Source organism: Hydractinia symbiolongicarpus, chromosome 10 (genome assembly GCF_029227915.1).
Source record: "Hydractinia symbiolongicarpus strain clone_291-10 chromosome 10, HSymV2.1, whole genome shotgun sequence".
NCBI lineage: Eukaryota > Metazoa > Cnidaria > Hydrozoa > Anthoathecata > Hydractiniidae > Hydractinia > Hydractinia symbiolongicarpus.
This window is the reverse complement of record NC_079884.1, coordinates 1,576,447-1,590,925: the sequence shown is the minus strand read 5'-3', so window position 1 is coordinate 1,590,925 and position 14,479 is coordinate 1,576,447. Positions and strand designations below refer to the sequence as shown.

The window sequence follows — 14,479 nt, the reverse complement described above, 5'->3', positions numbered from 1 at the left end:
GTGTTTTGAACACTTGTCTTATCTTTTTAAAAAAGAAAAAAGAAAAAAAAAGTAAAAATAGTTACCAAGATGAGATTCGAACACACGACGACTCCCGTGTCGGTGCTCAGAGAGGCAAAAATTTCCATTCTTGTAGGACACATTTGCGTTTTAATACAAGCTCACGAGCTTGTAATAAATGAAGTCAAGTACAACAAATCTTCCTGGCACTAAACACATTGTTTTCTGTGAAATTATAAAAGCCTAATATGGGAGGTTCAAAATAAAATGGGATTTGACATTTTAGTAAAATAAGGGGGGGGGTCATTATGAAATTCGATGGGGTGGGGGGAGAAAAAATGCAATATGACTTTTATGTGCACATATTTGAAATTTTAATGCAGTTGCAATCAGGCAGAAATTAGAGAAATTTCAAAGAAGACAATAAAAAAGCTAATATAGCGTATCAGAAAAGTCAAAAAGTATGCAAAAAAGACAAAAGTATTCAGTATGCAAAAACATTTGAACAGAAAAATACAGCTATTATTATACAGAAGTCGTAGCAAAATCAACGATTTCGACCGTTCTTTAGATTAAATTTAAAAATATCGCATTTAGTATTCCTATTTCCCTAGCACAACTTTTTTATTGCGCGCAGACAGATTATTTGTTTCATTATTTTATTTATTTTGTGCTAGTCGAGATTTAAATATACTAGCCGGGGTAAGCGATACAAGTAAAAGTGTTACCCAGCATACGAAAGCCTGTGGAGCAATTAATAAGAACCGTAAACTGTGCCAATCATTCAGGTGGAGCACTTTAGTACAGGTATGCAGAATGTCGTATTTGTTGTGTAGCGCACAGAGCATTATGGTATTTCAGGTATAATATATTTTTTCAAAAAAAACTTTCTTGCACAATTAACTTAGTCTGCAACGCGTTGTTACCCCGGCATCGCAAAAAAAACCTGACCAGACTTTGTTATTGTTTAGAAAATGATCACAGTGAAAGTTCAAAAATGAATGTTACTCCGTGCAGTTAAACAATGTCGCACATTCATGTAGGAACAATACCCTTTTATAGAAAAGCTTTATCGCAGCTTCGGTTAAGCAGAAACACAGGAAACAGCCTGTTGTTTACACTGGACTGAGTGCTTAGTACAGGTAAACCGTGTTGCACATGCATTTATTACCCTTTTAGCACAGTTTATTCATGGTGATTAAGTTTCCATGACAGTAATAAGATGGTAGTTACCTAACTATATTAGCATCATACTGTTCAGAAGGGGTGTATTAAATAAGGTTCCAGTTTGCTGGGAACACATGTCGATGGTTTGGTCAGCACTTAAGTTAAAGATGCCTGCTTTTCTAAGTCGGATCTAGCTACCATCTGGCTAGATATAGCAAGTGCTTACCCTTCAATTCCTCGTCGACTTTTTTTTCGACTTTTTTGCCCTTAAGCGCTATGGTGTTCCTCCACATTGGATTTCTTTTATTAGAAATTATTACATTGGCATCTACAGCAAATCATTCTCTCCGCTTGCACCAAGTAATTGGCATAAACATTCGGGGGAAATTTTGGGGGCTGTACACTATCAATTATCCTTTTACTTGCAGGCATCAATATTATTCTTGAGTATAAATTACTGGCGTCCGCTCTTAAGTTTATCACATCAAGCAAAGTGTCACTCTCCTTGATTAGAGCCTTTATGGACGATATCAACCTGATGTCTTCATCAGGGTCTGGTACCAAAACGCTTTTGTCCAGGTGTACTGCAGCACTAAAATGGGCTGGCATGGATTTTCGTGCCAACAAATCACGCACCATCGTGATCATAAAAGGTAAGTCACTTAATCCAACTCCTTTTGCTGTCCAAAAGCCTGCTGACCCCACAGACTTCTCTTCCTACATTCCTTCTATCCATTCCATGTCTGTGCGATTTCTAGGCCGTATTATGGATGGTTATCTCCGATAGGAAGGCTATTGACGAACTTAATAAGAAGTTGTCTGCAGGGGTCTCTATTATTGAAAAGTCGTTTTATAAAGGCCCTAAAAAGCTGTGGATTTTACAACATCTATTAACCCAGCGCATTCAGTGGCCACTGCTGTTATACGGAAGTTGCAATGTCTTGTGTCAGCACCCTCGAACGGAAGGTGTCAGTATTTATAAGGAAATGGCTCAATCTTTACCATTATACCACTGATTTATGTCTTTATGATTCCAGCTCACCTCTGCTCTCTACCGATAAAAAGCCTAACTTTCATACTCAAGTCCGCTAAGATCAGTGGACACTTGCTGCTAAGGGATTCTAAAGATCTATTGGTTTGGGCAGCTGTACCAACATTAAAGGTTGGTAGATGGAGCGTGTCCAATTCAGTCAGAATTTCTGAAACAGACTTAAAGATTAAAGAAATTATGGGTTCACCCCATTTCGGTAAGAACGGTTTAGGTCTCTGTCCTAAACCTAAGGAAACTTCTCTTAGACAGTCTCATTCTTACAGGAAATTAGTATCAGTGACTGTAAAAGAAATTGATGGTGAAAAGGATGTGAGCGGAGCTTCGCAACTACAGGTGCAAGTAAGTTGGACCTTCCTTCTCCGAGCAATTTAAGGCGTTGCCGTATATGTACCGAATCCTTCTGTTTTTTGTGTGGAAAACAAGCCTGCACTACAGCTCACATTTTAGGGGCCTGCAAAACATCTTGAACACAGGGTAGATTTACGTTTCGTCACGACTCTGTCTTGCGCGAACTTTCACAGTTGATCACCACGTTTTCCAAATCTATTTCATCTCCTCTAAAGCACCTAAATAATATAGAATTTGTTAAAGCAGGTAGTCACCCATATAGCAAAAAATCAAAATCGGTAGGCCTTTCACATCTTGCCACTGACTGGTTATTTCTTTCAGACTTAATAGTAAACTTATTTTTTCTGGTTATATTGCTATAACATCGCTTAGACCAGAGCTTGTCCTGTATTCCAACAACAGCAAACGTGTTATTTTAATTGAACTTACTTGCCCTTGTGAGGAAAACATGGAAACCTGGCACTCCAAAAAGCTATCTAAATACATCCCTTTCATAAATATCATCGAACATAATGGATGGCAAGTAAATCTGTTCGCGATCGAAGTGGGTGCACGTGGATATTGCTCTCGGTCAGTTGCAATTTGTTTAAAAAGATTGGGTTTCCCAAACAAAGAAGCTTTCCAAGCCGTCCGGAAATTAGGCGACGTTTGTATGGTCCTTCTGCATTTGGCTAGCCGGGGACTCAATTACGTGGAACCAAGGCGGCTGCAATGTTGCGTCAGGCTCAACATCTGTGCCTACCCCTCTATTGCCAAAGGTTACAAGCCCGCAGCAACAACAACAGCACCAACAAGAAAGGCCAACTGTGGATAAAAGTCACTTGCACCTGGACCCAGAACCGCCTACCAACAGCACTCCAGCAAAACCAACTCATACTGGTCTGATTAATAAAGGGAATACATGCTATGCTAATTCTATCCTGCAAGCATTATCTGTAACTCCTGCACTTTGGAAGTGCATCAAAGTCCTCTTTTGTTTCCCCCTGGCTAAGTCCGTCTTGCTAATTATGTCTCTGTTGTCTAAATCCACCTCAGTTGTAGACCCTTCCGCCTTTCTCCGAGCGTTCAACGTAAGATGTCCAATGCTAGGAACAACCCATTCAATATTAACACACAGCAGGATATTGAAGAAGAACTGCTTTGTTCATCACTAACATACTGCCAAGCAGTGAGCGGTATTCGATCCGCGGTCCCCAGAACTGGGAGCCGCAGACGAACCCACTACACTACGTGCGGCAATATGTTAGTGATGAACTCAGATAGTTTATCCGGATGGTGTGTATACATATAGGTGAATATTTATCATAGCACATCCGTATTTCATTCTCAACAGAGAATGCTTCACCCCGATCAGACCTCTGATCATGACGGGTGAGTATAATGCGTGTAAGTCATATTGAAGAAGAACTACTTTGTTCATCACTAACATACTGCCAAGCAGTGAGCGGGATTCGATCCGCGGTCCCCAAAACTGGGAGCCGCAGACGAACCCCAGTTCTGTGGGAAGGCTAAGTCATTTAGTCTACAGGGTTAATAATCCTGCTATACCTGATGTTAGGAATAAGCTATAATATGAGGGGTTTTCGTTTCTATATTTCTTGTTTTCGTGACTTTACATCCACGTAGATTATTCCACTGTCTTCCGGCTGGGTCCTGACCTACGCCTGGTCCGAAGGAAATGGCTGGTCCGAAGCGACAACTGCACGTTTAAGGCTGAGTGTTAGGATCCCGTAACACATGTGGAAAGCTACTGCCAGGTTCACAAGTCCTGGCGCTCGGGTGGTTGTCTGCTCATATTTATAGTTTTATATTTATTTATTTTTATAGTAAATTCTTTGTTGTATTGTTGTCGTCATGTCTGTCTTCTGTTTTCATGTTGTCAGTTTTTGTGTACCGACCGTTAGTTGTACGTATTGTAATGTGTAGAGAGGATTGTTTGGTTCAATTACCTTGAATCTACAGATTATCCTTGCAAAAAGGGAGATCTTGCACTGCGTTTTGATCTTTAGAGGGTGTAACCTCTACAATTTGAACTTCAAAGGTCGTTAGACCAGTTTCATTATCACAGCTTGCTGTCTTGTTATCTCATAATCAATTATTGAATAAGAAATTTGTTGTAGCTAGCCTAAAACTGCATTTGGCTACTTTCACTTTTTAGCCAGAGGTAGGTCAAGAGCTAACTAGATAACTAATAGCCACAACCCCAATATAAGAATAAAAACTTTAAAAGAATGAGAATAAATACAGCTAGGTATAGCTAGCCAGCTAGCTTTAGCAGAATGCAGCCTCGTAATCTGCGTTTCTAGCTAAAATCTAAAAATTGGTTTCTTTGAGATTTATAGGTACATGTTTTATTTACCCCAGCTGATTTATGTTGGTCAGTGCACCGTGAAACCGGAGTTTGCTCACTCCTCTCTTTGTATAGAGACACTGTAAGAATCACAGCAAGGGGGCTTGATATCATATCTTGTCTTTGGGCTTAACGATCCCACTTATTACCCCAGTCCAGTAGGGAGGCAGAGTTTGCTCACTTTGCTTTTAGGATTGACAGTCCTGCTGCCCTTAGTCATTTTAGAAGAAGCTTTGCAAGGGGGTTAGATTTTCTTATCTAGTCTTCGTGGTGTTACGCCCACGCATATTACCCCAGTTATGACAGGCTGGTACTGTCATTAGGCAGGTCCACAGCAACAATTATCTGTGTAAGGCTGAGTGTTGGAGCTCCATAACACATGTGGAAAGCTACAGCCAGGGTCACAAGTCCTGGCGCGCAGATAGTTGTTTGCTTCTTAAACACATTCTCTAAAGAATAATTTTAAATTTATCCGTTTAAGGATATTCACGTTATGATAAGTTTTATTTATCTCATTTGTACCTATTCAATTCATTTTGAATTGCTTTAATATTTATTGTTTAGTGTTGTGTTCTGTCGCTGTTGTATTTTTCTGCCTTTTACGGTCAATGTTTTTAGGAAATCCTTGCAAAAAGGGGGATTTTGCTTTTTTGAAAAATCTCTAGAGGGTTGCAACCTCTAACTATAGTAGAACCAGCTGTCAGTAGACAAGAAATATCATTACAGCTAGCTGTTTTGTCACCTCATCATCAATCTAGAGAACGTAATAATATATTTATCATTTTCCTATAGAGTCATGTGATGAGCAGCTATAATGAGAAATGTAAAAGGGGTGAAACGTTAAGGTATAGCTAAGTGCTTTAAAGAAAATGGGAAAAGTGTGTAAAACCAATCCGTCTTCTTGGTCTCGTGCCTGCGTATGTATATTCTGGTGATCTCGTGGACGCCCCAGCCTAATACGCTGGGTTGCGTAAATACGTGAAACGAATAAGGTTTCTGATTGGTTAATAAAATTAAAGTCCGGCCCAAAAGGGTTGACAGGTTTATAACTCTGGATTAATAATAGTCCGGATTAATGGTCGGGGTGGCTAGGTCAAAAGATGCATAAAAAGGTTGCTTGGACGATGAAAATGTTCAGGCGTGGTTAGTGGGAAGGAGCGACGCGCAGCTACGCTACCATTTTACGCGATTGACAGACAGACGTATACGGGTATTATAATACAGACTAGCCGGGAAACCCGGCGTCGAAACGCCGGGTTAAGCGATCAGGAAGTATGTAGAATAAAAAAAACTTACCTTACATAAAACAGGCCTTTAATGTCTCAGGTAGTAACTCATTTTTGATGTTATCTACAAAAAAAAAGGAACAGATCAACACTTATGCAAATACAAAATTGATAGGTTCAGGCTTGCTGGTCCCCCGAACATTTATGATGTTCGTATTAGCTGCTTCCCACAGGGGTATCAGTTTAGCCAAAAGGTTATCCAAAGAATAAAGTATTGGATAATCTTTAACCTCATTGTAGCCAGCTTTGAACCAAAATATTAAGAATTTAACATTACAACTGTACAATTTTAGAGAGAACGGTAATCATGAAGCAATTTAATGGTTAAATGAAGCTATGTGCAAACATATACAAAGGTACTCATGTAAAGGGGGCAAAATGAAGAATACAATGGCTGGCTAATAGTAAATAAATAAAAAACTCTCTATATTATGAAAAAAGCGAACTAAAATAACTATAACCGTACTATAACTGTACTATAATAACAACTTAACGGTATAAAAAAAAAAATACGCTAATAGGCAGCAAACAGAGTTTCTTAATTTTTGACAAAAGTTTTTTTAAGTATCAATTTTTAAATAAATTATAAATATTAAAAATATCGATACTAACTATGCATCAGGACTATATACAAACACTATTACTTTATCTGCAAAATATTGATGATAGTGGCATATTAATGACTAAAACTAAATACTGAGAAAATTGACTTTAATGCGAAACTAAGAAAAAGCAGGCAAAACTGGGAAAATTATGGAACTATAAATGGAACTATAAAATAATCAAAGACAATTAAAATTGAAACGCGAGTAATATCGACCACTGACACACAGGGGAGTGAAATATTTGAAAATCAATTAAAGGATTTAAAGTATATATCAAAGTGGGTACCGATTAACGGTATTCCACCTTGATGGAACACACCCCCTGTTGTATCAGGATCGATTTCGCCCCTTCTTCGTGAGTAGGTTGCCCAGGCCGCTCCCGCCAGCGGAAGCCCTCGCGGTCCCTGCCCCCGAGGCGACGCCACACAAGGTATGACGCCCTTGACCTGGGCCCTGGGTTTCTTCTACGATACCGTAGGTATGCTTTGTAAGAAAGATCCTAAAATACGGAAAAGAATATACTATATAAAACTCAACATAAATATAAAAATATAAGACTCAATTTTTTCAATGCAACAATGTGATGAGAATAGGTTCTTGTAAAACTGCTCTTTCCCAGGGTAGATATACCTTTAGACACGATTCTGTACTTACCCATTTGGTAGAAACTTTGAAAAAGTTCATTTTTGAGCTTCCTTCTGAACCTCCTAAAAATTGTCAAAAAATAACCTTTCTGAGAGCCGGGTCAAAGGCACATACAAAATCTAAAGTGTCAGGTATACTGCACCTTACCAAAGATTGGAAGATTGTTGCTGACACACACTCGAACTATGTGTTTCCTAGCCATATTGCCATTTCTGAGCTTAAACCGGACCTTGTGTTATATTCAAATGACCTTAAGCGCGTTATTATTGTAGAACTCACTTGCCCATGTGAGGAAAACATGAATGCTTGGCACTCCACAAAAGTTGCCAAATGTTCCTGTTTAATGAATGTGATTATGGTTAATGGCTGGCAAGTTGATTTCTTCGCAGTGGAAGTAGGAGCAAGAGGATATTGTGCAAGAACCACCACTGCCTGTTTAAAAAGAATGGGTTTCACCAACAAACTTGCTTATTCCACTGCAAATGATCTCGGTAAAATCAGTATGAGGTCTTCTTTTTGTATTTGGCTGGCACGTGAATCCAATGTTTGGTCAACTGACTCCTTAATGCAATTACCCAAATCCAAGCAGGCTTTGCCCATTGTGGAGACCAAGGGTGTTTCATCTCGCCGAAAGGGGCCATCTAAAAAGGTTAGCCAAAATAAAAATGACACTCAACCAATTAGTGTCTATAAAAACATCGGTTTTTTAAACAAAGGCAACACTTGTTACGCCAACGCCATTTTGCAAGTATTAAGTACCATTCCAACACTCTGGTGCCAGAGTGGGTCAGAATCGTTTCATTTATCACCTATTGCGAGGTCTATTTCGCTTAACATGGCGAAGCTGAAGCAATCATTGTCACCTGTTGACCCTTCGAATTTTCTCTGGGCCCTTGCACGTCAAATGCACTCTGATGGGAAACTGGACTTCCAATTTAATACTCAGCAAGATGTAGCAGAGATTTTGTTTGTGGTTTTGGACGCCCTTAAGGGATTTTCCCCGATTGCTGCAGATAAAATCTCAACTGAAATCTCAATGTCCGTAAGCTGTAACACCTGCCTGTGCACCTCGGTAAATGTCGAAATGCAGGACATTTTAACACTGCCAATGACATCTAAAATCCAATCTTGTGTCAGCAAATTTTTAGAACCGGAAATTCTAACTGATGGAAACAAGTGGTTTTGTCCGCAATGCTTTGCACATAGAGAGAGTACTAGAGAAACGCAAATCAGCAGGAGTAGTGAAATCTTATTCCTGCATCTTAAAAGGTTTTTAAAACATGGTGAACATCTGGTAAAAGACAACAGAGTTGTTGAATGTGTTTCTTTACGTGACTCTCTCCTGCAACTACCTCTCGTCAGTGATACGGACACAATGTTTAATCAGAACTACTCATTGTTAGCAACAATTAATCACTCCGGTACATTAACCGCAGGTCATTATTGGACTTATGTTAAGGATCCTGCCACAAATTCTTGGTACCACTGCAATGATAGAGCGGTTTGCAAATGCTCTCCACCTATTCTCAACAACAATTCATGTTATATTCTTTGTTACGTTCGCTGTTGATCCGCTTTTTCTTTCTTTCTTATACATTTATCATTACGTTTATAAAACCTGTACTTCCAGGGTCATGGGGGAGGAAAATGTAAATCCGAGCGGTTTTATATTACCCCAGCTAGTTCATTCGAACCAGTTTGCCGTCAATACCCAGAGGGTAAAGAGTTCAGCTCACTCTTCTCTGGTAACTTAAAAGAAGCTTAGCAAGGAGGTTTGCTTTCAGCTTGTCTTTGGGTGTAACGACCCCACTTTTTACCCCAGTTCAGTAAGGTGCCCAAGTTTACTAACTTGGTCTTCAGGCTTGACAACCCTGCTGTCCTTAGTCAAAATATGTACAGGCTGGTCCTGTCATGACAACCTCCTGTGTAAGGCTGAGTGTTGGGGCCCTGTAACACATGTGGAAAGCTACAGCCAGAGTCACAAGTTCTGGCGCACAGGAGGGTTTTATATAATTCTTTTTTTATATTATATATTTTTGACATATACATTTTTTCCATTTGTGTTTGTTCTGTAACCACAGTCCGTTTATGTTGTTAGATCTGTCTTGTGTCGTATTGTTTGTGATTGAAGGATTGTTTTTTCTCTTTAAGATTTTCTCAGTGAATAGTTATAGGTCCAAGTTGGACAGTACTCATGCTTGTAATAAGCAAGAAAGTGTATTCAGCACCTTCTTCTGGGAGCCTAATCCCAATTTTATTTACATCCACCGTCCCTGTAGACAAGATACTTCAGTGCAGCTTGCTGTATTGTAAACCTTTTTCATCAAGAGAATTAGAACTTATAGACGATGGTAATAAAAGTGGACCTTACATTACTAAGGTTTTCTTGACTTGATGCAGCTGTTGTTGTCGTTGTTGCTGTTGTTGTTGTTGTTGCAAATGTTGCTGTTGTAACTGCTGTTGCTAGTGATTCTGTTACTGATGTTGTACTTGCTGTTGTTGTTGTTGTTGATTCGCCTGCAGACGATACTCCTGCTGAAGCAGCAGTGTTTTCACTTAAAAACTTTTCAAATCGTGACATTTTTAGTTTGCCTAAAAATAAATTACTATTTAAATAAAGTTGCATAAATATAAAGAAGATGTAATATGCACAACTGAATGTACATGTACAGTTACATAAATATTGATTGCCTTAAGTAAAGGGAGACAATATACAAAAAAAATACCCATAAAGGGGGATTTTCACGAAGCGAATTGAACGACGAATTGTATCTGAGCATGCGCAGTTTTGATTTTGCATCGAAATATTCGCTTCGCTGAAAAGTAGAAACAGTTCCTACTTTTTCGCGGCTAAAGGTTTCGCTGCTAGTTTTTGACCAATCAGAACGCGGTTAACTAATGTAAACAATGAATTTGGCCCCTAATTTATTTTGTTGTGAAAATTAAAAAGCGAATTCGCCATTCAATTCGCTTCGTGAAAATCCCCCTTAAGGCAACCCTGGCTTTCAGTTTGCGAACTTTAACTGGACTTTAAAAAAGTGAATTTAGTAGAATAAAGTTCTTTAAGTTAGAAAGGGCTACAAAGTTTTAATTTTATTCACCCTTAAATTAAATTATGTTTATATAATTGTGAGCTCGAAAAATTTGTTTATTTATAAATCCAGCTAAAATTGACGTAACGGGGTGCACCTCGAGAAGGTAAGCCATTGGATTTCGCACCCCACCTATGAGAGAAGAAAAACATACATTTGCACAATAAAATATGACGCAAACTCTCACAGGCAGTGGACAACAATATTTTACAGTGTAGGAGATAGAGGTTCTTTTAAAAGGATATACAATTTAGTTTAGCAACACCGTGTGCGACAACTGTGTGCCACAAAGATCAAGTAGACGCGGCACTTGTTCAGGCGTAAACACACACTTTAATCATTGAAGTTGAGAAACTATCTCCGATTAAAGCTAGAGACAGAACATGCTAACACTGTCAACACACCTATTAAGGCATGAGAACACCTGAAACCCATCATATAATGGTCACGTAGGCAATACACAACTTTGATAAGCACCAAATCAAAATTGTAAGTTGCTTATTAAAATTATGTGATTGCAGGGTTAATGTTACAGGCAACATAACACTAACCAATACTTGAAATCTTAGTGTTGCATAAAAGCGAAACATGAAAAATTATAATACTTGTGGAAAAACAATATTTTTTGTAAAACACCTATCTCCTACATAACCTTGCTTAAAAGTATTAACAACCTGTACTTTAACTGCTTGAAATGACCGAGCACGTGAAAATGCAACATAAAGTTGGCCATGACTAAAGCAAGGTCTACGTAAAAATATACCAACTTTCTCAAAAGTTTGGCCTTGACTTTTATTTATAGTCAATGCGTAAGACAATCTTAAAGGAAACTGGGTGCGTTTAATTTGAAAGGGTAGATTTGTATCATTTGGACAGAGGGACACTCTCGGAATTAACACACGATCACCTCTACGAATACCGGTAAGAATTTCACAATCGATAACATTTGCACGCAGATTACGAACCATTAACCTTGTACCATTACAAAGACCGTCTTTAAGGGACATATTTCTCAACAACATTACAACAGATCCAACTTTGACATTTAATTGGTGTGGTGGCATACCACTTGGAGTTAAGGAATTAATAAACTCCATGGGATATAAATCAATTTCTTCTTGATCATCCGAAACAACAGAGTCGATACTGTAATATGTACGGGTATCACCAGGAATTTGATTCAAAATTTGTTCATTTATTTCCAACGCTTCTTCGTTTGTTGGGGTTAAGATGACACAACGTGAAAATTCCACATCATCTAATTCACTAAAGATAGAAGTAACGATATTTTCATTAGGTTGCAGAACACATTCATGGGGAATTTCAATACAACCTTGATTTGGATCATCTGGTTTTTGTGGCACCCGACCACTACCAAGGTTTAAAAGAAATTCAGCAAAGACTTGCTCTCCTTCTCCAGCTCTCCTGTTCGTGTGGAGGTGGAAAATTCGAGTCAAGTGCCAGAGTTCTGAGCTTTTCAAACAAACTTCTACAATTTGTGCAGGTCCGGCTCTTCTGACAACAGGGAGTACTTGACGGAAATCTCCTCCCAGAAGAATAACTTTACCTGCAAAGGGAATTTCACTATTACATATATCCCTAAACATTCTGTCAATAGCTTCCAAAGCATATTTAGGTATCATGCTGGCTTCATCAAATATAATGATGACCTGTCTTCTTAAAAATGCTGCATGATCACTATTGGGTTTGATATTACATGTACAGCCGTCTAAAACAGCGACTGGTAACTTGAAAAGAGAGTGGACAGTCTTACCATTCTGCAATAATGTGGCAGCAATACCTGTCCTGGCACAAGTAGCAACACACAGATTTCTCGCAATAACTTCCTTAATAATATAATTATATGTAAAAGTTTTACCTGTGCCACCTGGCCCATCTAGGAAGAAAATATTGGCAACATTAATGTTACTATTGGTGACGGCATTTATAATAGAATCAGCTACATGAACCTGCTCAGCATTTAACAAAGGCCTGATATTTACAGCCTCCTGCCTCATTTCTTCAGCATTTGGCAAATCATCAAGCAAAGCTTCCTGTAAAGCAGGAAGACCAAAATCAGTAAGACGCTTACCAAATTGCTGAATAACCCCTTTAATTTTACCTAGCACCATTTGTTCTGCCTGTACTTCAGGGTGGTGACGTAAGTAATCCTCCATCATAGCAGCACGAAAGGTTTCCCACAATTCATGTGGGTTATTCGGTTCACCGTGAATCAATATAAAAGAAAACGCTTTTCTCATTTCAGATGGAGAAGCATATTCCACTAACTCGTTCATGGTGCGAATCCAAAGATTATCATCAGCTAACAATCCTCGTGCTAAGCATGCATCCCTAAAAGAAGCATAAATATTTTCTTCGAAATGTCTTAAGTCGTCAAAAGACGTAGCACCAGGGACATGCAATAGAAGGACGCGCAAAAAATACCTTTCACCTTCGCGGATACTGGCATTATACATTCTACTTACTATCTTTTCAGCACCGCGTTGCCTAACTACCCACCGTTTTTGTTGTTGTGTATTCCGAAAAACAAAGTGGTAAGGTATTTCAGTGTAAAAAAGTCGTTGCGCATGCTGGTCCTGCTGATTTAATTGAAACCAGGCTGTTAACATCGTCTTAGAATTTTCAGCCCTGTCAGCAGCAACAGCCTCGTTGCCTTCCCTAAAAAACACTTGTTGGTGATTTGGAAGGTGAACAGGAAGTCTTATGATGGAATGACTCTGAGTATGCATAGGAAATTCACAGAGACACCAAGTTGCTTCAGGTGCAGACACATATCTGGCATCTAAGAATGTTGTTACTTCATCATGATCGATCCGCTCATTGATTTCTATGTGTGCAGTATCATAACCTTTGTAAATATATTTATACAAATACTTAACACTTTTAATTGACACACACGCTTCCAAGTTTATATGTGCCATATATTTTTTACATAGGAAAGGGTTATAAGGCACAACCCACCTATTATCAACATCTAAGTTTCGAATTCTTACCGTTCTTCCATTATCAGGGCGATGGTACATGGGATAACCATCAACATTTATAACAGTTCCGTCATTAAACTGCTTAGGAAAATGCTTAGTACACTCACCCTCTTTCATGCACGGAGATGTATTATTAAGGTGGCCACATGGCCCATGGATCATACATGACTTTATTATATCATGCAATTCAGCATCTTGGTTTTGATCCGGAATCTGTGCACAAATTAATGAGTCAATATCATCAGCATTTCGTAATTTAAACTCATTGTGTAGATGTAAAAGCATATGAACATGCGGTAAACCTCTTTTCTGAAATTCAATAACATCTACATGTGCACACAGAACACCCAATACACCGTCTTTTAAATCTTTTTTCAAAGCTAGTAATTTTAATTTAAAAACCCTTGCAACCAAATCCGGTCTATCAGAAGCAGATTGACCAGGTAACAAATTAGTAACAATTTCTGGCCATTTTGGATTGCAAGTAAAAGTCAAGAACAAATCTGGCTTACCCTTCTTTGAAACCAATGCCATTGCATCAAGGTACAACTGATGCATGTTACGGGGTGAGCCAGAAAAGGTGGAAGGCAAGACAACAACATTACCTGCTTGTGAGTTACGTTGATCTGCAGCATTTTGGAGGTAATCCAGAAGTCCTTGGTAGGACTCTGCTCGAAGCTGGTTTTGATTTCGGCGAATAAATGCAAGCCGTTGGCCTTCAACTTTAACATATGCATCTACTAAAAATTGCTGAAACAATTTGCCTGCTAGATGAAGGGCAGAAAATTCTCGCCTAATAGCAATGCGGTAAATATAATATTCCAACTGGGTTAGCCTATTTCTAACTCCAGTTGCATGCTCCCTGACATGGGCCATATTTGGGTCCCAACCCGGCTCACCACGTGGAAATAAAATGGGATACATCATAGG

General features: G+C 38.8%; 2 protein-coding genes across 2 annotated transcripts; one reads left to right on the top strand and one right to left on the bottom strand.

The window, feature by feature from the left end:
• The first annotated feature begins 7,750 nt into the window (after positions 1 to 7,750).
• Positions 7,751 to 9,022, top strand: LOC130612789 (ubiquitin carboxyl-terminal hydrolase 2-like). Its single transcript, XM_057434144.1, has one exon. The coding sequence runs from the start codon at positions 7,751 to 7,753 to the stop codon at positions 9,020 to 9,022; it is 1,272 nt and encodes a 423-aa protein (XP_057290127.1).
• Positions 9,023 to 9,784: 762 nt separating this feature from the next.
• Positions 9,785 to 14,473, bottom strand: LOC130612788 (uncharacterized). The gene is made up of 4 exons (XM_057434143.1): positions 11,150 to 14,473; positions 10,949 to 10,968; positions 10,642 to 10,676; positions 9,785 to 10,044 (listed from the first exon to the last, which is right to left on the bottom strand). The coding sequence occupies exons 1-4, from the start codon at positions 14,471 to 14,473 to the stop codon at positions 9,785 to 9,787; spliced, it is 3,639 nt and encodes a 1,212-aa protein (XP_057290126.1).
• Between the last annotated feature and the right edge of the window lie 6 nt (positions 14,474 to 14,479).